This window comes from Chiloscyllium plagiosum, unplaced genomic scaffold, assembly GCF_037043375.1.
Source record: "Chiloscyllium plagiosum isolate Xiang-an unplaced genomic scaffold, Cpla_swu_hap1 HiC_scaffold_32, whole genome shotgun sequence".
Lineage (NCBI taxonomy): Eukaryota > Metazoa > Chordata > Chondrichthyes > Orectolobiformes > Hemiscylliidae > Chiloscyllium > Chiloscyllium plagiosum.
In genome coordinates this window covers 30,506,132-30,532,313 of record NW_028270170.1, presented here as the reverse complement: position 1 = coordinate 30,532,313, position 26,182 = coordinate 30,506,132, and the positions used below count along the sequence as shown (strand labels likewise).

Here is a 26,182-nt window from a genome sequence, read left to right as displayed (position 1 = left end):
TTGACATTGTTGATGTAATGGTAAACAATTGGCGGTGAATTTGGAAACAGTGCTTTCAGCCTTCATTTTAATTCAAACTAGAAGAGGAAGGTTGCATTAAAACATTACATTAAGAAACAACTTTACATGAGTTTTCTTAATTGTCCAAAGACAGAAAATAATTCAAAACTTACAAAACAATTTAAAACACTGAAGTCACGAACCAAATTCTTTCTCTAAAATTCACTTGAATTGCATCAGTGAACATTAAGGGATCATAAACTCCCTGGCTGTGAGTCCAACAATTACAATGGGATATTACCCACAGCAGATCTCCAATTCTCATACGAGTGGGATTTGAGATGGTGGGCATTTGGTATGCTTTCCTTTATTGGTCAGAGTATTGAGTACAGGAGTTCAGAGGTCATGTTACGGCTGTACAGGACATTGGTTAGGTCACTGTTGGAATATTGCGTGCAATTCTGGTCTCCTTCCTATCGGAAAGATGTTGTGAAACTTGAAAGGGTTCAAAAAAGATTTACAAGGATGTTGTCAGGGTTGGAGGATTTGAACTATCAGGAGAGGCTGAACAGACTGGGGCTGTTTTCCCTGGAGCATCGGAGGCTGAGGGGTGACCTTATAGAGGTTTCCAAAATTATGAGGGGCATGGATAGGGTAAATAGGCAAAGTCTTTTACCTGGGGTTGGAGAGTCCAGAACTAGAGGGCATAGGTTTAGAGTGAGAGGGGAAAGATATAAAGAGACCTAAGGGGCAACTTTTTCACACAGAGGGTGGTACGTGTATGGAATGAGCTGCCAGAGGAAATGGTGGAGGTTGGTACAATTGCAACATTTAAGAGGCATTTGGATGGGTATATGAATAGGAAGGGTTTGGAGGGATATGGGCCAGGTGCTGGAAGGTGGGACGAGATTGGGTTGGGATATCTGGTCGGCATGGACGGGTTGGACCGAAGGGTCTGTTTCCATGATGTCCGTCTCTATGACTCTGAGTACTGCTGCTTATAGTGATTGGGAGGAATAGGACAGCATTGGATGAGAGGGGCACCTTAGGGCCGTTGCGCCTAGTAAATTACTTGAGTTTGGAACGATAGTGCGCAAAAACTCACCAAACATCATGCAGAGAAACCCTCTCTGAATTTCAAAGATGATGACACTCAGCTAATTTCTAATATAGTTCAGTGTGAATTAGTAACAATTGTCTAATTACTCAGGAGAGCCCTGGCCATAATAGTGCTAAAAATGCTTTGACTCTGATGTTGCCAAAACTCCATGAAGGGATCTTGTCTACTCCCTGCCAGATTGGTACCAATTGAAGAAAGAATGTTCCCAGGCAATAAGTCTTGGTCACAGTCATGGCTGAGATTTACCTTCATTTTTACTGACGAACCAAAGATCAGAAATTGTCTCCCAAAATAGTAAAGTAACCTATACTCAAGTGCATGCAGGTTATGGACACTAATTCCTGTTTCAGCACTCTGACATACAGTGCTCTGTGCCAACATTTCTGCCACTTTAACAGTTAAACTGCAGGAAATAAAAAGGGCAAATCAAATTGCTAGGGAAACAAAACATACCTATTCAAACATGAACAGGTTAACATTTTGATTGTGATCAAATCTTCAATGGTTACACTCAATGCTTTAAATGTTTTCTTTCAATTGTTTATTGACCTGCTGTGCATTTCCAGTTTTCTTACTATTTAAACAATTGCTTATCAACGATATTAATTCTCAGATATAAGCTGACTTGAGTTTTCTTCAACATTGAATTTCGGTTGATATGGCCATTTGTCAGATGACCATCGGAAGATAAAATGTTTCGAAAATGTCAAAAGGAAATGTAATTTCAAATATATTTATTAGTCTTTTGTATTAGGAATTTCCATCAAAGAAGCTTTCACTATGTGGCTACTTTCATAGAACATAGAACATGACGGCGCAGTACAGGCCCTTCAGCCCTTGATATTGCACCAACCTGTGGAACCAATCTGAAGCCCATCTAACATAAACATATGGATGAAAATGGAATAGTGTATCAAATGACCATTTAAATGCCCTTAAAGTTGGCAAGTCTACAACTGTTGCACGCAGTGTGTTCCAAGCCCTTTACTACTCTGAGTAAAGGAGCTACTTCTGATATCTGTCCGATATCTATCAACCCTCCATTTAAAGCCATGTCCCCTCATGCTAGCCATCACTATCTGAGGAAAAAGGCTCTCATTGTCCACCCTATCTAATCCTCTGATTATCTTATATGTCTCAATTAAGTCACCTCTCTAACGAAAACAACCTCAAGTCCCTCAGCCTTTCCTCATAAGATCTTCCCTCCAAACCAGGCAACATCCATGTAAGTCACTTGTGAACCCTTTCCAAAGCTTCCACATCCTTCCTATATTGCAGTGACCAGAACTGTACGCAATATTCCAAGTGCAGCCGCACCAGAGTGACCTCGTGGTTCTGAAACTCAATTCCTCTACCAATAAAAGCTAACACACTGTATACCTTTTTAACAACCCTATCAACCTGGGTGGTAACTTTCAGGGGTCTATGTACATGGACCCCAAGATCTGTCTGCTCATCTTCACTGCTAAGTATCTCACCATTAGCCCAGTACTCTTTATTCCTGTTGCTTCTTCCAAAGTGAATCACCTCACTTTTCCGCATTAAACTCTATTTGCAACCTCTTAGCCCAGCTCTGCAGCCTATCTATGTGCCTCTGTAACCTGCAACATCCTTCGGCACTATCCACAACTCCACCAACTTTAGTGTCATCTGCAAATTTATTAACTCACCCTTCTATGCCCTCATGCAGGTCAGTTATAAAAATGACAAACAGCTGTGGCCCCAAAACAGATCCTTGCAGTACACCACTAGTAACTGAACTCCAGGATGAACGTTTCCCATCAATCACCACACTCTGTCTTCTTTCAGCTAGCCAATTTCTGATCCAAACCGCTAAATCACCCTCAGTCCCATGCCTCCTTATTTTGTACAATAGCCTACAGTGGGCAACCTTATCAAATGCCTTACTGAAATCCATATACACCACATCAACCACTTTACCCTCATCCACCTGTTTGTCACCTTCTCAAAGAACCCAATAAGGTTTGTGAGGCCTAATCAAATTATTTCTTTCTGGATGTTTATAAATCCTATCTCTTATAATCCTTTCCAACACTTATCCTCCAGTCTTTGGCACTATTCCTGTAGAAAATGACAACATACAGATCAAAGCCAAAATCTCTGCAATCTCCTCGCTAGCTTCCGAGGGTAAATCCCATCTGGCCCAGGGGACCTATCTATTTTCACACTTCCCAGAATTGCTAACATCTCCTCCTTGTGAACCTCAATCCCAACTAGTCTAGTAGCCTGTGTCTGAGTATTCTCCTCGATGACATTGTCTTTTTCCGGGGTGAATACTGATGAAAAATATCAATTTACTAACTTCTAATTTAGTACCTCCTTGGGCTCCACGCACTACTGTCCTTGATTGGCCCTAATCCTTCTCTAGTCATTCTTTTATTTCTGATATACCAATGGAAAGCTTTAGGGTTTTCTTTGACCCTATCTGCCAACAACTTCTAGTGTCACCTCCTGGGCTCTTCTTGGTTCTCTCTTTAGGTCTTTCCTGACTAGCTTGTAACTCTTAAGTGCCCAACAGAGTCTTCATGTCTCATCCCAACATAAGCTTTCTTCTTCCTCTTGCCAAGAGCTTTAACTCCTTTAGTAAACCACAGCTCCCTCACTCGACCACTTCCTCCCTGCCTGACAGGTAAATACTTATCAAAGGCATGCAGTGGCTGTTCCTTGAATAAGCTCCATATTTCAATTGTGCCCATCCCCTGCAGTTTCCTTCCCCATTCTATATTAGTATAGTTTAATTTACTTACATTGTGGAAACAGGCCCTTCAGCCCAACAAGTCCACACAACCCCATGAACAGTAACCCACCCAGACCAATTCCCCTACATTTACCTCTTCACCTAACACTGTGGGCAATTTAGCATGGCCAATTCACCTAACCTGCACATCCTTGGATTGTGGGAGGAAACCCACACAGACACGGGGAGAATGTGCAAACTCCACACAGACAGTTGGCCGAGGCGGGAATTGAACCCGGGTCTCTGGCGCTGTGAGGCAGCAGTGCTAACCACTGTGCCACCCTGATCCTGCCTAATCACGTCATAACTGCCTTTCCCCCAGCTATAACACTTGCCCTGCGGTATATACCTCTTTCCATTGCTTAACATAACCAAATTGTGGTCACTATCATCAATGTGCTCACCTACCTCCAAATCTGACACCTGGCCAGGTTCACTACCCAGTACCAAATCCAATGTGGCCTAGTCCTTTGTTGGCCTGTCTATATACTATGTCAGGAAACCCTCCTCTACAAATTGGACATAAACTGACCCATCTAAAGTACTCAACCTATAATATTTCCAGTCAATATTTGGAATGTTAAAGTCCCCCAGAGCAACAACCCTGTTACTCTCACTCCTATCCAGAATCTCTACATCTCTGGAACTATTCAGAGGCCTATAGAAAACTCCCAACAGAGTGACCTCTCTTTTTCTGTTTCTAACCTCAGCCCATACTACCCCAGTAGATGACTCCTCAAACACCCTTTCTGCCACTGTAATACTGTCCTTGACTAACAATGCCTCACCTCCCCACTTTTATCATCTTCTCTCTTCTTACTGAAACATCTAAATCCCGAAACCGTCGCCAACCATCACTGTCCCTGCTCTATACATGTCTCTGAAATGGCCACAACATCAAAGTTCCAGGTGGCAACCCATGCTGCAAGGTCACCCACGTTATTCCGGATGCTCCAGGTTTTGAAGTAGACACATTTCAAACCACCTTCCTGCCTGCCGGTGCACCCTTGCGACCTTGAAACCATACTTCTGACCTCATTACTCTCAACCTCCTGTACACTGGAACTACAATTTAGGTTCCCATCCCCCTGCTGCATTAGTTTAAACCCTTCTAAAGAGCATTAGCAAATGTCCCCTCCCAGAATATTGGTACCCCTCTGGTTCAGGTGAAGACCATCCTGTTTGTAGAGGTCCCACCTATCCCAGAATGAGCCCCAAAAGCCAGGTATCTGAAACCCTCCCTCCTGCACCAATACTGAAGCCACATATTCAATTCCTCTCTCTCCCTGTTCCTCGCCTCACTAGCACGTAGCATGGGTAATAAAACAGAGACAACAACTCTGTTCCAGCTCTAAGCTTCCACCTTCGCTCCCTGAATTTCTGCCTTAAATCCCCATCCCTTTTCCTATCTATGTTGTTAGTACCTATAGAGACCATGACTTTTGGGATACCCCTCAAGGATCCCAAAAACACAATCTGAAACATCACGAATCCTGGCACCTGGGAGGCAGCAAACCGTCCACTGTTCTCTCTCATTCCCATAGAACCTCCCATCAGTCCCCCTAACTTTGGAGTCCCCAGTGACTAATTTTCTGCTCCTCTCCCCCTTCCCTTCTGAGCAACAGGAACAGACAGTGTGCCAGTGACCTGTACCCCATTGCTTATCCCTGGTATGTCATTTCCCATCCTCCCCAGCAGTATCCAAAACAGAATACTTGTTATTGGTGGGAACTGTCACAGGGATCCCTGCGTGATCTGCCGATTCCCTTTCCATTCCCTGTCAGTAACCCATCTGCCTTTTTCTTTTACCTGAAGTGTGACTATCTCGCTGTAACTCCTCTCAATAACTCCTTCCACCTCTCAAACGATCCAAAGTTCATCCAGCTTCAGCTCCCTAATGTGGTTTTTCAGGAGCTGGATTTGGGTGCACTTTCCACAGATGAAGTTAGCTGGGGCCCTAGTGGTGACCCTTACCTCCCACATTCTGCAGGAGGAACATTCAACTGCTCTAACCACTATCCTAAATTCCCAAAGATACGATTGAAAAATAAAAAAATTTTTAAAAATTAGTTGCTTACCAATCTAGCACACAGAATCTTTTGGTTAGTTAGAGGAGAAGTATTTTGGGTAACAAAACCACCCAAATACATTACTTCACTTACTCAGTAGTCCTGTGTCCGCTCCTGCCCAGCATGCATTCCGCCTATTCATGAGGTAAGTTCAAAAAGCATTGATTCACCTTCCCGTCAGCCCCTCGTCATCGCTCCTTATCTTTCTGCTGCTAAACAAAAAGGCTTGACTCTCAAGCTAAGTCCCTTTTAAGAGAAACTTACTTCCCAGCAGCCTCCGCTCCTCTCTCCTCACTGCTCCCGAAAAAGGTACATCCCAAAAAAATGTACATATATCATATATTGAAGATACTATCTTAAGAAACTACATGTGATATATACTGATATTTCTATTTACTTTTGTATTTATAATATATATATATTAACATTTTTATGAAATATTAGTTCCAAGATATCACTATAATCTCCTCATGGATTCTTCTATTCTTCAGCTTTATTTTGAAGGCTTTGTGTTCAATAAGAAAGCAAAAATGAACAATTTTCATTTAGTTTCAGTATTGCATAGGAAACAAAAGGTAACAGTTAATCCATCTTAACAACAGTAACTGCTAAACCAGTGTGATTTTATTTTCATCTTTCACGTCAGTTAAGCCTGATGAAAATGCTACTTAAGCTCCAAATTACATTTTCTTTTTCCTTCCTTTTTAAAAGCTAAAGCATCTGTCCTCTACAAATTTGGTTGATTCTATCTAAACTCAATTCAGTTGCATTTACAGTCAATGGAGAGTTGAAAGGTCCCCTTTCAGCCTGACATCAAGAGGTCAAAGTGTACACTTCTAGCTCAATCTGACAACATTGCCCTTGACATTTTATTTAAATAATTGTATTCTACTAACCTCATTTCACAAAATATATTCACAGAGATAATAATTGCATACTTTACTGTAGCTGCTTGTCTTTGTCATGTTCTGTTCCCTGAATTGACATTGGCACTTTCTGACCCAAAGGTCTTCCTCAAGAATGACCACGAAAAGGCTATCGACCTAATTCAACTGACTTCTTTCACAAAGTACAATTTCTGCTCCCATGAACCTTGGCCTTCCCATTTCAGTTACTGAGGGAAGGGTCTACAGAACCATGCCTTGATTCCTACAATTATACCATGAAGATATCTTGGAATCTGAGATGGATACAGCAGATGTCACAACCACAACGCCTTGGCCTCCTGAAGAAGAGAATGAATTTCTTCCAAAATGTTCCAGGCGTAGGAAGCGAGCTATTGTTGTGTCACACACTGCCTGTATCAGAGGCAGGGGTGGAGGAACCTGACCTGGTGCCAAAACACCCCAGGAGAGGGTCCAAGGAAAAGAACAGGCCTATGTACCTGAACACGGAGGGGGGAGGGAGGAATTTAGTGATTGTAATGAGGTCATCCAGGTAGACCTCATAGAATATCAATTCCCTGATTGGACCAGATTAACAGCCACTATCAGGGAGTCCTAGCTGACAATAAAAACAGGAGTGTCAGATAGCCTGGAACTCTGACAGGTGGATCAGTGTCAAGGACTTTCCCCATGTAAATAAAGGAAGACTTGGTGACAGAACACCAGCCTCTGTGCTGTTATTTCAGTTCTCACCTCCATACAAGTCAGCACTGGGTCTTCTGATCCCCGGCTTAATCGTTTTACTCGATCTTACTACCATAGAATCCACAGTGTCTTTAATTGACTCGTGGGGAAAAAAAAACTTATTTAGCAGAAGTATTTCCACTTCAGAAACATTTTAAAAAGACTGGTAGATCACTCATTGTTAATTTTAAATCTTAGAAAGACAAAAGCATTATCTCATGTGTTACATGGTGTATTATTCTGCTTATCTCTTATCTCTCCAACCTGGAGACTCCCTGCCTCCATTCCTGATTAAGGGCTTTTGCCCAAAATGTTGATTTCCTGCTCCTCGGATGCTGCCTGGCCTGCTATGTTTTTCCAGCACCACTCTGATCTAACCTGGTTTCCAACATCTGCAGTCCCCACTTCTGCCTGTATTATTCTACTGCTAAGGTGGAGCTGAATCCTTGTATCCCAAAAATAAATGTAAGGATTTTGAGATCAATTATATTCAACTATTAATTGATGGGAATGGTTAGAAGGGAGGAAGGTGCTTTAAAATTTAAGGCCACAGTTTGGAAGAATGCAATAAATAGAAGTTAAGATTATTTGTGAGACGTTAAAGTATGAAATGTGATAGCTACTCAATTCCAGGTTTCATGATAAAAGAAAGAGCCTGAATGGCGAAGTATGTCTCTCACAGCTTCAGACCATCTTAGTTTCTGCGCAGTTATTGAATTACTGTTAAAATTATAATTGTAACATAGGGAAACACAAAAGGGTAATTTGTATACTCCAAGCTCCTACAAATGGTGAGGAGATAATTGAGTAGATAATCTGCTTTAGGAGTGTTGGTGAAGGTATAAATATTGTCCAGACCACCAGGAGAACAGACTGATTGACAACTCTGAAAGGCCCTTGGTTTATGATCTCTTCTGAAAGACAGAATCTCCAATAACACAGCTTCCTTTACAACGGCACTGAGCTGCCAGACTGGATTATGTGGTCAAGTCACTGGCATGGCACTGAACACACAGGCTACAGGCTGAGAGGTGAAAGGGCTACCATGAGACAAGGCTGTCTGTAATCTTTAGTGACATTGCTCACAATAGCGAGGTTGAAATGCTGCTTTAAAATGACTTGAAGATATATAAAGATAGCCAGAAATATGTAATTTCAAATATTTCAACCAATGTTTTTCTCTTAGGCATGTACAGTGCAATATTGATTTTATTCCTGGATCAGGTCATTTCTCTTAATCTTCTCAGATCCTTTAATTTGGAATAGCTGTACATCCCACTGCATCCTCCCAAACAGTGGAAAGCCATGTTTTAACTAGGACCAAACCGAAAAGCTTACCCATTCCCCCACAATATTCTCCTCTGCATATAACATTGATGCCATAAGCCTCCAGAGACTTGTCCAAATGCCAACATGGACAACATTACCAGAATGTTCCAAAAGGGAAGGCATCATATTAGTAATCAACTGGTGTCAATCTATAAGCATTAGTTGTTGAATAGTGATTAGGAGTGACAACACTCATCATTTGTTTTATCTATTCATGGATTGTGGACAATTTTCTCCATCCCACAACTGCCCAGAATTAAGAGTCAACCACATTGTTGTGGGTCTGCAGTCACTTACAATGTAGGTCAGACCAGGTAAGACCAGCAGATTTCCTTCCCCAAACGATTGTGATTATCTCTGCAAGGCCAATGGGCAATGACTAAATAATCTGTCTGTGGAGCTCATCAAGTATGAGCTCCCATGGTAATAGACAACAGACAATCACGTGAGTCCTTCTGAAAGCAGATACCTCCAAGCAGCAGGCTGCCCCTTTTCCATGGTTACATTGGTGCTTGGGTATCATTGGAGAGAGAGCACACATTGTCCACCAATGCTCTTGAAGACTTAGGTAGGGGTGGGCACTGCAGGAGATACAGTGCGTTATCTTGCCCTCTAACATCATCTTGATTTAATCCCTTCCGCTCTCCCTACACCCTGCCAACCATCCATCATCCTCTCTGCACCCCCCCCCCCCCTCACTTTGATGGTTTGCATTGCTCAGGATGGGCTTTGCTTGTAAATATTTAATTAGTTACACAGGTGGTTACTAGTGGTAGTTAGTAGCTTAATAAAAAAGTCATGGTGATTTGGTGGTAGGAAAGTCATTCAGTTGTGCGTTGTAACCCTTCTGACAATGAAGAGAAGGAAAAAAAGCAAGTAGACCTAATGCCCCTCTTCCACAGTTACCTTTGTGCCTGGTTGTCATTAGAGAGGGGTTTTTTGATTTTTTTTTCAGCACAGTACAGGCCCTTTGTCCTACTGCATTGCACCGACCTGTGGAACCAATCTGAAGCCTATCTATCCCACACTATTTCTTCATAAGACCTTCCCTCCACACAACATGCTAGTAAATCTCCTCTAAACCCTTTCCACATCCTTCCTATAATGCGGTGACCAGAACTGTACACAATATTCCAAGTGCGGCTGCACCAGAGTTCTGTACAGCTGCAGCATGACCTCATGGCTCTGAAACTCAATTCCTCTACCAATAAAAGCTAACACACCATATGCCTTCTTAACAACCATAACAATCTGGTTGGCAACCTTCAGGGATCTATGTACATGGAACCCGAGACCTTCTGCTCTTCTACACTACCAAGGATCTTACCATAAGCTCAGTACTTTGCATTCCTGTTACTCCTTCCAAAGAGAATCACCTCACATCTTTCCGCATTAAACTCCAATTGCTACCTCTCAGTCCAGCTCTGCAGCTTATCTATGTCCCTCTGTAACCTGAAACATTCTTCAGCACTATCCACAACTCCACCAACCTCACTGCCATCTGCAAATTTACTAACCCATCCCTCTACACCCTCATACAGATCATTTATAAAAATGACAAACAGCAGTGGCCCCAAAACAGACCCTTGAAGTACACCACAAGTTACTGAACTCCAGGATGAACATTTCTATCAACCACCACCCTCTGTCTTCTTACAGTTAGCCAGTTTCTGATCCAAATCACATAATCACCCTCAATCCCATCCTCTGTATTTTGTACAATAGCCTACTGTGGGGAACCTTATCAAACACCTTACTGAAATCCATATACATCACATCAACCCTCATCTACCTGTTCCGTCGCCATCTCAAAGAACTCAATAAGGTTTGAGAGACATGACCTACCCTTCAGAAAACCATGTTGACTATCCGTAATCAATTTCTACCTCTCTAGATGATTATAAATCCCATCGCTTATAATCTTTTCCAACACTTTACCCACAACCGAAGTAAGGCTCACTGGTCTATAATTACCAGGGTGTCTCTACTTGCCTTCCTGAACAAGGGGACAACATTTGCTATCCTCCAGTCTTCTGACATTATTCCAGTAGAAAATTATGACAAAAAGATCAAAGCCAAAGGCTCAGTAATGTCTTCCCTGGTTTCCCAGAGAATCCTAAGATAAATTCCATCTGGCTCCAGGGACTTATCTATTTTCACACTCTCCAGAATTGCTAATACCTCCTCCTTGTGGACCTCAATCCTGTCTAGCCTAAGAGCCTATATCTCAGTATTCTGCTCAACAATATTGTCTTTTTCCAGTGTGAATACTGATAAAAAATATTCATTTAGCGCTTCCCCTATCTCCTCCGACTCCTCGCACAACTTCCCACTAATGTCCTTGATTGGCCATAAACTTTCTCTAGTCATTCATTTACTCCTGATATACCTATGGAAAGCTTTAGGTTGTTCTTTGATCCTATCTGCCAACAACTTCTCATATCACCCCCAGCTCTTCTTAGCTCCCTCTTTTGGTCTTTCCTGGCTAGCTTGTAACTCTCAAGCACCCTAACTGAGCCTTCATGTCTCAGTCTAACATAAGCCTGCTTCTTCCTCTTGACAAGAGATTCAACTTCTTTACTAAACCACTGCTCCCGCGTTCGACAACTTCTTCTCTGCCTGATGGGTATACTCTTATCAAGGACACTCAGTAGCTGTCCTTGAATAAGCTCCACATTTCAATTGTGCCCATCTGCTGCAGTTTCTTTCCCCATGTTACACATCCTAAATCTTGCCTAATCGCATCACAATTGCCTTTCTCCCAGCAATAACTCTTGCCCTGGGGTATATACCATTCCAGGCTCATTACCCAGTACCAAATCCAATGCGGCCTTGCCCCTTGTTGGCTTGTCTACATATTACATCCTGCACACATTGGATAAAAACTGACACATCTAAAGTACTCAAACTATAGTATTTCCAGTCAATATCTGGAAAGTTAAAGACCACATAACAACTGCCCCATTACTTTCGCTCCTGTCCAAAATCATCTTTGCTATCCTTTCCTCTACATCTCTGGAACTATTTGGAGGATGAGAGAAAACTCCCAACAGGGTGATCTCTCCTTTCCTGTTTCTAACCTCAACCCATACCAACTCAGTAGACGAGTCCACAAATGTTCCTTCTGCCACCGTAATACTGTCCTTGACTAACAATGCCACACTTCCACGTCTTTTACCATCTTGTGTTCTTACTGAAACATCTAAATCCCAGAGCCTGCAACAACCATTCCTGTCCCTGCTCTATCCATGTCTCCAAAATGGCCACAACTTCGAAGTCCCAGGTACCGACCCATGCTGCAAGGTCACCTTATTCCGGATGCTCCTGGTGTTGAAGTAGATGCGCTTCAAACCACCTTCCTGCTTGCTGGTGAACTCTTGTGATTTTGAAACCTCATTTCTGACCTCATTACACTCACCTCCTGGACACTAGCACTAAAATTTAGGTTCCCATCCCCCTGCTGAATTAGTTTAAACCATTCCGAAAAGCATTGGCTAACATTCCCCCAGGATACTCGTACCCCTCTGGTTCAGGTGTAGACCACCCTGTTTGTAGAGGTGCAATTTACCCCAGAATAAGCCCCAATTATCCAGGTATCTGAAACTCTCTGTCCTACACCATCTCTGTAGCCATGTGTTCAACTTCTCTCTCTCTCTATCCCTCACCTCGCTAGCACGTGGCATGGGCAAGAAACAGAGATAACATCTCTGTTTGTTCTCGCAATAAGCTTCCACCCTAACTCCCTGAATTTCTGCCTTAAATCCCTATCTCTCTTCCGACCTATGTCATTGATGTCTATACAGATCACGACTTGGGGCTGCTTCCCCTCCCCCTCAAGGATCCCAAAAACACGATCCAAGACATCACGAACCCTGGCACCTGGGAGGCAACACACCAACCGTGACACGCTCTCGTTCCCACAGAGCCTCCTATCTGTCCCTCTAACTGTGGAGTCCCCAGTGACTAATGCTCTGCTCATCTCCCCCCCTCCCTTCTGAGCAGCCAGGCCAGAGTCTGTACCCTATGGCTTACCCCTGGTAAGTCCTCCCACCACTGCCAACAGTTTCCAAAACAGTATGCTTGAAATTGAGGGGAACAGCCAAAGGGTCCCCTTCACTGCCTGCCAATTCCCCTTCCATCCCCTGACAGTAACCCACCTACTTTTTTCTTGTACCTGTGGTGTGACTACCTCCCTGTAACTCCTCTCAATAACCCCCTCCACCTCCCAAATGATCCAAAGTTCATCCAGTTCCCTGACGTGGTTTTTGAGGAGCTGGACTTCCCACAGATGTAGTCAGCGGGGACACTAGTGCTGAGCCTTACCTCCCACATTCTACAGGAGGAACATTCAACTGCCCTAACCGCCATTCCCACTATTCTAAATTCCCAAAGAGAAAAATAAAGAATAAAAAAAAAGTTTCCTTACCAATCCAGTGCACATAACCTTTTTTTTGGTTAGAGTGTTTTATTTCCGCCCTCAACTCCACTTTGGTTTAGCCTCTTCCTATTCTCCGTTCCCACCACCCTTACTCTTGATGGTTTGTATTACCCATAATGGGCTTTGTATATAAATTTCTAATTAGCTGCTCAAATAATTACTGATGGTGGTTTATGGTTAAAAACAAAAATAAAGTCACAGAGATTTGGTGTTGGGAAAGCTATTCGGTTTTGTGTGATAACATTTCTGGATACATAAATAAAATGTAAAAGCAAACACAGTGCCTGTCTCTCACAGTAACGTTGGGTGACATTGGAGAGGAACGATACAATGTCCATCAATCCTCTCATCGCTTTAAGGAGAGAGGTAGGCACCATGGGGAATACAGCTCCTCCTCCAACTCCATTTACATTCAGCCCCTTCCTGTTCTCCTAACCACCTCCTCACATTGATAATTTGCATTTCCCCAAAATGAGCTTTGCTTGTAAATATTTAATTGGCTCCACATGTAATTTACTGGTGGTGGATCATAGTTAAAAACAAGAAAAAAGGTTGTGGTGATCCAGCCCACTTCTGGGTGTAAAAAATCTTAAAGCAGACCCAGAGGGATTCTTGTTGTACAGTGGTAGAATCCCTACCTCTGAGCTAGGACCCTGGGTTCAAGTCTTGTCTGCTCTATAGGTATGTAATAACAACTCTGAACAGGTTGATTCGAAAATATAAAGCAGATACATGGAGAAACCATTCAGTTGTGTGTAAGAGCACTTTTGGATATAAAGGAAAAAAGTAAAACAGACCCAGAAGGTTCTTGTGACACAGTGGTAATGTCCCTACCTCTAAGCCAGGTGACCCGGATTCAGAGGGGTGCAGGTTGATTAGAAATTACTCAAGGATGGATGCGGAGAACTGTCTGTCCTGAGCTGGGACATTTGTGGCTCTATTTTGCTCATAGTCATTGAGTTATCCAGCATGGAAACAGACACTTGGTCCAACTAGTGTATATCGACCATGTTCCCAAAGTAAACTGCCTGCACCTGGCTCATATCCCTCCAAGGAGAAAGTGAGGACTGCAGATGCTGGAGATCAGAGCTGAAAATGTGTTGCTGGAAAAGCACAACAGGTCAGGCAGCATCCAAGGAGCAGGAGAATTGACATTTTGGGCATGAGCCCCGAAACATCGATTCTCCTGCTCCTTGGATGCTGCCTGACCTGCTGCGCTTTTCCAGCAACACATTTTCAGCTCATATCCCTCCAACCCTTTCCTATTCATGAACTTATCCAAATGTCTTTTAAACTTTGTAACGATACCTGCTTCCACCACTTTCTCATTCTGCATATGTAACACTATGTACAAAACATTGCCCCTCGTGTTCTTTTTAAATTTTTTTTCCTCTCACCTAAAAATATGGTCCCTAGTATTAAGCCCTCCTACTCTAGGGAAAAGACCCTGGTCATTCACCTTATCTATGCTCCTCATGATTTTATAAACCTCAATAAAGTCACCCCTTAGCCACCTATGCTACAGTGAGAAAAGTCTATTTTTATATCTCCAGTGTTCAATAACAAACAATGTTGCTTTCTAGTCAGGTTTCCTGAGTTATTTTATGCCTATTGTTGAACCAGATGGGTTTTTACAACAAGCAACAATGCCATGAGGCTAGCTTTTTTTTTAAGATTTTTATTGAATTCAAATGTTACCATCTTCCATGGTGGAACTTGCCTTGTGTAAGTCTGAAGTTCTGGATTATTATCCATTGACATTACCACTAATCCATCACTTCATTCATAGAATGTGGTATTACCAGCAAGGCCAACAGTTATTATCTAATCCTGAATGTCTTTGAGAAAGTGGTGGTGAGTCATCTTCTGTAGTCTATTTGGATATAAGCATACCAATAGTGTTGCTAGTACCCAATGGGTTAAACAGATGCTACAGAAATCTGGTGTCCTTCGAATCACAGTTGTTGTTGAAGGAACATTTGTTTTCTTTAGACTCCTAGGTGCTGTTGAGACAGATTTGGTGAGTTGCTTCAGTGCACCTTGAGAAAGTGAGGACTGCAGATGCTGTTGAAGAGTTTGGTGAAGGGCTTATGCCTAAAATATCTACTCTCCTGCTCCTCGGATGCTGCCTGACCGGCTGTGCTTTTCCAGCACCATACTCTTTGACCTTGTAGATGCTACACAGTACAGCCATTGTACATTGATAGCGGAGGGACTGAGTGCTTAAGGTGGTGGAAGCAGTGACAATTAAGTAGGCTCCTGCTCCTCGGATGCTGCCTGACCTGCCGTGCTTTTCCAGCACCACTCTAATCTGATCTCCAGCATCTGCAGTCCTTACTTTTACCTAATTAAGTAGGCTGTTCTTGAATGTTGTTGGAGGTGTCTAACACACTCCTGACTTGGGGCTTGTTGATGGTCGCCAAGCCTTGGACAGTCAGTAGGTGAGTTACTTGCTGCATAATTCCCAGCTTTGGCCAGCTTTGTAGCTATAGTATTTACATGACTAGTCCAGTTCAGTTCCTGGAAAAAAATGAACTCTCAGGAATGTTGATAGTAAATGATTTAGGGATAGGAATGCCACTGAATGTCAAAAGGTGATTGTTAATGTTCTCTCTTGTTGGAAATGGCCTTTGTCAGCTGGCACTTACATGAAGGAGTGATCTTGCTGGTTTGAAATACTTCTCATTTCCCTCCTATTTTTCTGTTATAACCAGATGCAAGGAAAGTACTGAAGGGTGAAGGAAGATTCTGGGATCTGGAAACTAAAAATTCGGGTTGCTAATCAGCACTTCACTGGGAAAATTGAATGAACATGGAGCGATTAAAGGCTGCCTATAAACAGCATTTCTTTTATCCCCCAAAATGTCCTCTCCCTCTCTCCTAACATTAGCAATTTCTTCCACTCCTTGTTAGAAATCAAGATAACCAATAGTCATTGGAATCCTTGAAAGACGACATTTTAATACAAATCCAAATACCTCGTCCAGTTTAGGTCTCCTATTTCTAAACGTGTATAGCTTGTTTTGCAGCTTATTGTTGACTTTCACCTCACTTACACAGACTGAATGAAGTCACAGGACATCATTTGTTTTATATTCATTCATGCAATGTTAGCATCACCGTCAAGGCCAGCAGTCACGTTCTATTCCAGAATGCCTTGAGAAAGTCAAGGTGAGCAATCTTCTGCAGCCTATATGGATATAGGTAAACCCATAGCACTGCTAGTACCCAATAGGTTAAACAGTTGCTACAAAGGTATGCTCTCTGCTCCTTAATAGATGTGCTAACTGGTTTAAAATGCCTTTGCTAAAATAGGGGAATTTTATACGAATGAATTAATGCATCTGTAACCAATATCCCACAGCATGACTTCATTCTAATCATCAGTGCACTTCTTGCACAGCTTCTCTTCATTAAGGAGTGTAATCAAAGGCACTACAAGATGTGGAGGAGCAGTCATTGTAAAAGCTATCCAACTTCCTGCAAAGTGATGTTCCTGCAGAGTAATTTCTCTTAAGTGTATCGCAGAGGAAAACCACTTTGATATTGGAAGGCAGCCCTGGGAATTTTATATCCTGCTTCGTGTTCCATGTCTATCTCAGAAAGTGGAAGTGACAGCGGCAGAATCCTCCGAAATTCCAAAAGCATCCCGCCCTGACTTCAGCTGTCTACCTCAGCCGGCACTAAATCCATCCATGGTCTGCTGTCTTAATAATGAATTACTGTCCAGAGACCCGAACACGGTTCTTTGTTGCCTTCGTCAGTAAATGGTATGAATCATACAGACCTAGAAAGTTCTTGTTTTGACACCAACCAGCCCTGGCCAAGATCCCAGTCAGGGCAGCAGTGGGATGCTATAGTCAGTTCTCATGCCTTATGGGAGCATATTGACATCTGTGGGGGTGCAGTGCAGATTCACTAAAATGATCTTCGAGCTAAAAGGGTTAAATCCTGAGCAGGGTTTTGCGAATTAGCTTTATATCCCCTTGAGTAAAGAAGATTAAGCAGTGAGCTAGATTTTTTTTAAGATAGTTAAATAGTTTACAACAGAAGACAGAGCGAAACTATTTCCTGTGGTGTGGGAGTCCAGAACAAAAGAGCAAAACCCTAAACATGGAGCTTCAGCATCAGAATGATGTCAGGAAGCAACTTGTCACATAAGTCAGTGGAAATGTTGGCATTTTAACAAGCAGGTAGTCAACAAATGCTCTCACGCAAAGTAGGGCATGCAGGAAAGTGCCAGGAGATGCATGGGACCCATAAGTGGATTTAATAATTGACTAATTATCTGCTTGACCCAGTTGGCTATACCATTTTGGAATCATTTATGGGTGTTTGAACCAGCTGTTCTGACCTTGTTCAAACCTGGAGACTGCTGCCATCACTGCAACAGTAAAACAAACAGAATGATGTACCTCTAACCTTTTGTTTATTAGACAGATAACAGGCAATGATAATAATGGAAACATTTACCCCATGCAATTTGAGGGTTTTTTATACTCATGAAGCCCTGCAAATCCACTGCCTGAACTAGACACTGTTCACTGAGCAACTCATAATAACAAGAATAATCATTTGGTACAAACCTTCAAGAATATCATTTTGGAATTCATGCTCTCTGCGCACCATCACCTAAAGTGCAATGATATAGTGTTAGTACTAAAAATTCCTGTTAGTTTGCAGAATCCTTTGGAATAGATAACATCTTTCCAAGTATGTTTTGAAAAGGAATTGGGTGGTGCTGTGCAATTAGATCACTGCCCCGGGATCAGATTTTAATTTTTCCCCAAATGAATAAATAGTGTCCGCTCCCAGCCAACCACAAGGGTCCTGATGAAAACGAGTTTCAGTCATCTGTTTCACTCCAGTTCCTAGTGGGGTCCACATATGCAATCTTAGCAGATTCTCCTGGCATTTGAACAAGGGAGCATTCCAAATTTCCTGCTCAATCTAGGAACTTGGCAATTTGGGAATTATACGTTTGCCAAGAGCAAGTTGGAATGGACTCCAGACATCGCTTGGTCAGTCATTGCCTGTGTTCCAAAGAACACAGTCCAGACAAATCAAATACTATTTCACCACTCTGATTTGGGTTAGGATCAGTGAAGTCCCTTTGATAAACAGCAGCTTCCAAAACCTGCACATGAGGGGTTAACAGCAGGAGCCAGACCTATAGAACTGTACATTTCATGCAATCTGCTCCTGGTAAAGGTTCAAAGAACAAATGCCAATATCTTTGCCGCAAAATTAATCAGTTATGCCAGTACTTGCCAGCTAAATATGTTTACTCATGTTGAACATTCTGCACAACCTGCAGTGGGGTGGGGAGGGGGGGGGGGGGGAGGTGCAGGGAACAGTTGGATTGACGATGTGACCACAAAGGAAAGCATCTTCAGATGCTGCTGTAGGACCAAGGGAGAAGTATTTTCCAGCTGACCCACACTGTGCCTGGTTTGCAAAATACTAACCAACACAAATATCAAAAATGCCTTCTATTCCCCAGTCACTAAAATCTTTCATTTTGATGGGGACAAGAATTCATAAATTAGATGCTTTAAAATAATCAATATGGCTGAAGTAAGCAAACCATTTAATTTGTATAATAACTGCCATACTAGAGAGCAATGGAATATCATTCAGAACATTTTTGGAGACAATTAAGATTAGAAAACCTGTTTTACCAAAGACTCCCAAAGCAGGCAGCTGGTTTTATGAAAACTGGCATTTTTTTTGAAGGGATAATACTTGAGAAGTGAGTTTGCGGTTTTGCAGGTCAGATACATCTTAATTGCATTACTATACTTGTTTAAAGCATAATAATAGATGGAAATTAGGGATCTAAATTTAATATCATTGTAGGTCCAAAGTGGGATAATCAATTTGGCAGGAAGAAGACCTGCATCCTGTATTCACAAGTAAATTGGCCTGGGGCTTTTTTTATTTGAAAATTTTGTCGACTGCCTGAAAGTACTTCAGACCAAGGATAGGAAATTGGTTTGCCCCAGTCAGATCTAATGACGAACAGGTTTCTATTGACAGTATTAAGCTTGGAATTGCCAAACCCATGGTCCCTAAATGGGGTACCAGAAGAAAATACCTCAAATTCATTGTGCTTACAGAATTGGAAGGAGCAAGAGGAGGCCTTCTTCAGACTCCACATGCACTGGGCCACTGCAGCCTACCATGATTCCATGACCTTGCCTCTACCCAAACCCACATTTACTGCTGAAAACTGGCATGGAGAGAAATTGGGCAAGTTCTGATAGATGAGGTGCATTTGGGTGGCTGTACCTAAAGTCCATCTAATTTATTCTATGAGTCTTGTGCTTGAGTTTACTTTGATCTTCAGCTTTCCCTGTTCCAAATGCATTTTTTGGAATTATGGTCGCTTTGGACTGTTAAGTTATTTAGGTCCCTTCATGTTTTTGATGCTAGGTGATCCTGTGGTCATGGCAATGGAGAGGAGAGGGAAGAGTCAATTAATTCCATGTCAGGAGACTTTAAATGGAACGGAATTGATGAACAAAATGATCTGTTTTTTCCTAAACCAGTTTCTAAAGAGTGATTGCACCACAATAACTGGATGAAAACTGTATTCCTTTTGGTTAATATTTTCCTATATTTTTTTGGATACTTTTCCTTCAATTTGTCAATGGTGGCTACACATCACAGTAACGTTGCTCAGAAGTGAGGTAATTGGACAAAATAAAGATAACGAACTCTTCCAAGTGAGCAATGACAGCCACTTGACTGGAACAAGAAAGTACATTACTCCAGTTCTCATTAAGTACTCAAATTTGAAGGTTTTTGTTTCTTGTGCTTTTGATCTAATTTCACCCCGGCCTGGTCGTGTTGTAATAATTTTCTTGCCAACCAATTAAACTGAATGGGCAGAAGGTCTTGAGCTGGCAAGGAAAACAGCTGAAAATCCTGGCCACCCTTTCTGGGCCCTGACAAGTGATTAGTTTTCAGGTCTCTGGTAATACCATTCTCCAATCTGTGGGGGAATGTATACGAGGTGCCAACATTGATCAGCCATTTTTGTTTTCCTTCTCCAAGGAGGAATGCTGGGTCTTTCTTTCAGGACTCCAGTCAAACAGATGCTAAAATCAGGAAGTCACTGGGAGTGCCAGTCATATCATGGGTACAAACTGGCCTACTTTTCAGCAACTGACCTGACAAAGGCACACAGTGAATGTCCACGTATCTTATTTCTAGTTTTATCCTTTAACCCACAGTCAACACACATGGACATAATCTATTACTCATTAATTAAACTTCACTCGAATGTACAAACTCAGAGCAGGAATAGAACATTCAGTCCCTCAAGCCACCTGTATCACTCAAATAGATCATTGCCAATGTGCTGGAGGCTTCAACCCCACCTTTCTATCTCTGCCTAATACCCTCTAACTCTCTTGTTGGTCAAGAATCTACCAGCTCTGCCTTAATAATAATCCATGCCTCTGGGTTCCACAGCTCACAGGGGAAGTAAAGTTCCACGGATACATAACCCTCTGATAGAATATCTTTTTCCTCATCTCTGTTTTAAACAGGAGGCCCCTTATTTTTAAATTGAACTGAAATCTTTTTTCCTCTAAACCCTTCCACGTATGAGCTTTGAGCACACAAGTATTTTAATTCTGCTATTGCCGTATCGACAACTTTCATTACCATGAAGGTTGTTTCTATCTCAATCTAGTCGTCTCCATTAAGCACTTCATTTTCTCACTTTCATTGCACCCACCAACACTGTAACCTGCTGCACCATACCATCCTGGCTTTCACTTTACTACACTCCACACCCAAATATAAGCACAACCTACTCCTAGTTTTGTGTCAATATGGCTCTGAACTTCTCTACTAACATGCATCTGTGTGACACCAAGTTAAACCCTTGCTACTTGAATGGCCTTTGAAATGTGATGTTAAAACCTATGTTGAAAATTCCTTGTGCAGTCAATTCTGCTATAACATGGTAATTCTGTTCTCATGCAATCCCGTGTTTTAAGAAAATCGTGTAATAGAAGCACCATTAAAAGTAATGGGGTCAGAATCATGTTATAACCAATACATACTTTAAATATTCACACAAAAGAAAGTGTCACCAATTCGTCAATCGTGTTATAGCAAATTGACGTTAATAGAATGCACGTTATAGCAGAACGACCTGTACAGATCATAAAACAAGTACCAACAGCAGAAAGAACTGTAAAAAGAATATATCTCGAAAAGAAAATGTCAGTAGTTTAGCCACTTGAGCAAAACTACAGAGGTCTCTTCCAGAGGGTAAAATGGAGTACAAACCAGCAACAGAAATGAATGCACTGGAAGTAAAAGTGGATCTTTTTCTGCACCTTCCTTGTCACTATAACACTATATTTTGCATTATGTTCTATTACCCTGGTGAATTATGTAAGATACAATTTGCCTGGATAGCGTGCAAAGCAATGCTTTTCACTGTATCTTGGTATGAGTGACAATAATAAATCAAGTCAATTTTTAAAAGTGAAACTCCATTTGGAGCTATACTGGCCAGTATGCGTTAATCGCAAATTTGATTAGTTTTCCTTCTCATAGACAGAACAGTCTACTTGAATATATTGGATGACAAATGTCACAGAGCTACAATGGATACATGATGGCAATACAAGACAGAGAACTATCTGTTAACAGATCTCCCTGACAGGAGTAGCTACAACGAGCAACAGCACGCTAAAAGCTCCTATCTCCATTCCGTGGCTTCCATATCTCACACCATGGTGGAAGTGGAAAAGCCAATGTGTGGCCAATTGCAGATGCAGGAAAGAGAAACACACAGCAGCTTTTGAATAATGTAAATGCGAGCAGATTATTTAACTTGGACTGTGAAGATACAGCTGAAGGGCAGGAGTATTACATTAATCAGCCTCAAGTGAGAATAGTGAGTAGGAGGATTGTTTTCCCAGCAGAGACTAGAAACTGACTGGTGGTTAAAACAATATATTAGTACCTTTTAAATACTGAACAAAAAACGGAATAAAAGTCATATAGCGCAATGCAGGTCAAAGTGATTCAAAGGAGTTTTGAACAATGTAATTGTTAGGGTTATTTAACAGAATACATTGTTAAAATTCTTGGGTGGAGGTAAAGTCTGTGCTCCATCCGAGACAAGATTAGAAATAGTGGCAAGAAGTCACTTTTTTCTGTTGGACATTTCATTATATCCTGGTCCCATAACTCAACAACACAAGAGCATTGGAAATAAAATATGCTGCCCTGTTGTGCGACTCCACCGTTTCAATGAAAACATATTTACAACTTCACATTGCTGCATAGAATAAATGCCTCTTTCACCGTTTTGATCCTATAATGTGGGCTTTAAACTTGTATGTTGCCCAATTCAGCCAGAAATTGCATGTATTTCAGCAACTGGACAAAGACAATCAGTGTTAGGAAAGCCTATTTTTGTTATTTCCAAGCTGTTGGAATATAAATGTTTGGTTAGTGAAGTCCCCTCAACTTTGAGAGTCAAGATTAACAGCTCTCTGGTTGGGAGTCAAAAATTAAACACATGTCAGTGAGTTGTCTCTGGAAATTGAAGTTTAGTTTTTCCTATTTTGTTATTTCCAAATAACAATTGAATTGTTATTTCCTATTTCTCAAGAAGACACATGCTCTTTTGGAAAACAAACTTCAGTATTTTCATCAACATTGAATAAAGTGTTCTTAAAATAAGCATTCCAATCAATTTTCCACACTCTCTTGAGTTTATTAGAAGTTGGGAATTGCATTTATGGAATCTTCCCGATTATATATCGTCTTTATTTATTGAATCATCAGACATTTAATTTACAATGGGTGCACTTAAGAAAGTGCAAGGAGATGAGGTACCTGAACCTGCAAAAGGTTAAGGACTACACAAACCTGAAAATGGTGTAACTTGAACTTTATTGTTAGTCAGTTTAAAGCTAACTCAAGGAAAAATGCACATCACCACCTAAATGTACAGCTTTTTAGAAATACAGTGCAATACAGCACACCTTTCCAAGTTGGTTCACTTCGAGACGCAACCACGTTGAACAAATTGGGGAAGTCACTGGGCATTTATAGCATTTAGAGTTGGAGAAAGGGTGGAACATGTGAACAGTCTAATTAAAATGGGTGCACATCATCTTGCACCCCCACCCCGCTCCACACCAGTGGTTGTGCCATGATTTGATACACATTCAAGTATATTATTCTATACATGTAACAAATGCTTTTAGCATACAATGGTGTAAAAAACAGTAGCAACCACATGCATTTACATTTGTGCCTTTTTACATCTGCATAATATAGAAAAATTGTAAATATCATTTCACAGAGCATAATCAGAAAACAAAAGCTGTCAAGTCAAAGAAGGAGACATGGGATAAGGATGGGATCTGAAAGTTTGGTCAATAAAGGATTAGAATGAGGAGTGACAGATACAATGGAACTTAATGAACATAACTGCTTATGGTTCAAGTCTGAGTGCTACTAATCTCAAAAGCTGAACATGTTCGTAGAAAATTACATTTCTATTTCAACAGGGTTGTTTAAAAAACATGTTTTCATTAAGCGAATAAGTAATTTCACATAAATATGTTAAACATTAGTGCGCATATATCGCAGCATGCAGTTTCTGGGCTGTTATTAGTGATTATAAGGAAGGCTCAGTGTGTAAGTAGCTGAAATAGGAAACGTTAATGGTTCGTGTCTTTGACCCACTTTTGTCCACAAGCTTTGTAAACTTGAATCAATGTTTATAACAAAGCCTGACCCTAAAACAACCCCTTTCATCAGATCATTGCCAGCCTGACTGGCTTAACTCGGTCCATTGGAAACAGCCTGAATTAGTGAGGCTTTCATCTGTAACAAATTAGGACTTTTTTTTGGATTTCCTCGGAGAATCAGTTGAAATTAATAAAATGAACAAAATTTGTAATTTCAGTTTCATTGTTGGCGAGGGATAGGGTAGCAAAATGTATAAGAAAATCAAATGAAGAAAAAGTTGGGGTGGTGGAAATATTGTTGCCTGTATTTTGAAAAGGATCTTTGTTCTAATTTACTCCACGAACCTTTGACAAATATTCTCATGCAATTAGTGCCGTTCAAGCCCTTCTTGGTCAATAATCTAATCATGTTTTCTTTTTGGCTCCACACTCCATGAAACTCGCTTAACATTCAATAATGAGTTTCCACAGCCAGCCCCTGTCACAACTCATTCCATCCCTAGCTCACTAATCATTGACATTGGAGAAACACCGCAAGACTTGCTTATGGCCAGCGGCGAAGCGCCTCTGCTGTCAGGTTACACTTAACATCAGAGAAACGCTGGGATCTCCGTTAAGACAGCTCCCTGCTCTATTATGTGCATTCCCCATTTCGGAAAAGAAATTTCGATGCAAGACAAAACGAAAAGCCAGAAGAAATTGAACTGCTATGAAACATAAGTTTCTAATATACATTTTAATAACTTTTCTTAAACGAAAAAGTTTGTTTCCTCCAATCTGTTCTCAGACTTGCTCAATGCGAAAGATCTGATTTGTCAGTAAAATATAAACTTGCCTTTTGTGAACAGGATGGTGATGACACACAATTCCAGTTTCAGCCACACAGCCATCAAGTTTGGATGGCGATCCATTGATTCTGTTTAAGTCACTTTGCCCCCACTTCAGTGCACTTCTATCCAGTCGGAACAGTGCTTTAGTCCCCAGCAGGAGACCCATGTAAACACCAGCTCCACTTTTATCTTCCACTTTTTCTTTCCCTCCTCCTAGTCACTGAACTTTCTCTCTCTCTCTCTCTCTCTCTCAATTATCTCTTTGTTTCTTCAGCTGAAAGTCTGGCTAATTTCCACGCCAGTCACATTCAAGTCGAGAGCACGGCAGATCCACGGATGATGCCGAGAGAAATTCACCTACAAATAGCCCATCTTTCCCAAGTCCTTGTAAATATACAGGAGCAGTAACAGCAGCGAGTGGGATCACTGCTAAACTTCCTGCTTTCACACTGAGCTCGGTGCTGCCCCCTCCCGTCAGAGATCGGTCCTGCTAATAACTTGACTGAGCTGCCCCCAACCCAGACACGACAAACCAAAGGGGAATCGCTCAAGAACCTTATCACATCTTTCAGGATCTCCTGGGGTCCTCCCAAAAGGCAACGAATTTAAGGTGGTGACAGGGAATTTAAAAATTACATTACTGAATTGAAAAAAATCCTTTCCCCCATTTTTCCTTTACTTAATGTGTTTATATATTCATCTAACTATGAAGCTGAAATTTAACTTTTATTCTTTCATTAATTACTTACGAGGACAGATTGACCAGGTTAAGATTGTTTTGGCCGAAGTTCAGATGGATGAGGGGGGAATCTCATAGGGTGTTTTAGATTAGATTATCTAGTGTGGAAACAGGCCCTTCAGCCCAACCAGTCCACAAAGGAGTAACCCACCCAGACCCAGTTCCCTCTGACTAATGCACCTAGCACTGTGGGCAATTTAGCATGGCCAATTCACCTGACCTGCACATCTTTGTGACTGTGGGAGGAAACCAACACAGACAGTCACATGAGGCTGGAATTGAACCTGAGACCCTAGTGCTGTAAGGCAGCAGTGCTAACCACTGAGCCACCCTGCCACTCAGATGGTGAGGGTATCCAGAACCAGGGGTCACAGTCTGAGGATTCTGGGTGGGCCATTTAGGATGGAGATGAGGAGACATTTCTTCACCCAAAGAGTGGTGAGCCGCCTGTGGAATTCATTACCACAGCAAGTAGTTGATGCCAAAACATTGAATGCATTCAAGAGGCAGCTAGATGTAGCAATTGGGGCAAATG

General features: G+C 41.6%; 1 protein-coding gene across 1 annotated transcript in view; it reads right to left on the bottom strand.

The window, feature by feature from the left end:
* The window catches only part of LOC122539961 (BMP and activin membrane-bound inhibitor homolog), a 62,567-nt gene extending 37,239 nt beyond the window's left edge, over window positions 1-25,328 (bottom strand). The window contains exon 1 of the mRNA XM_043675192.2: window positions 24,914-25,328. Coding sequence (XP_043531127.2) covers window positions 24,914-24,989 — 76 coding nt within the window. The 5' untranslated portion in view covers window positions 24,990-25,328. The remainder of the gene's footprint in view (window positions 1-24,913) is intronic.
* Window positions 25,329-26,182: the final 854 nt, after the last annotated feature.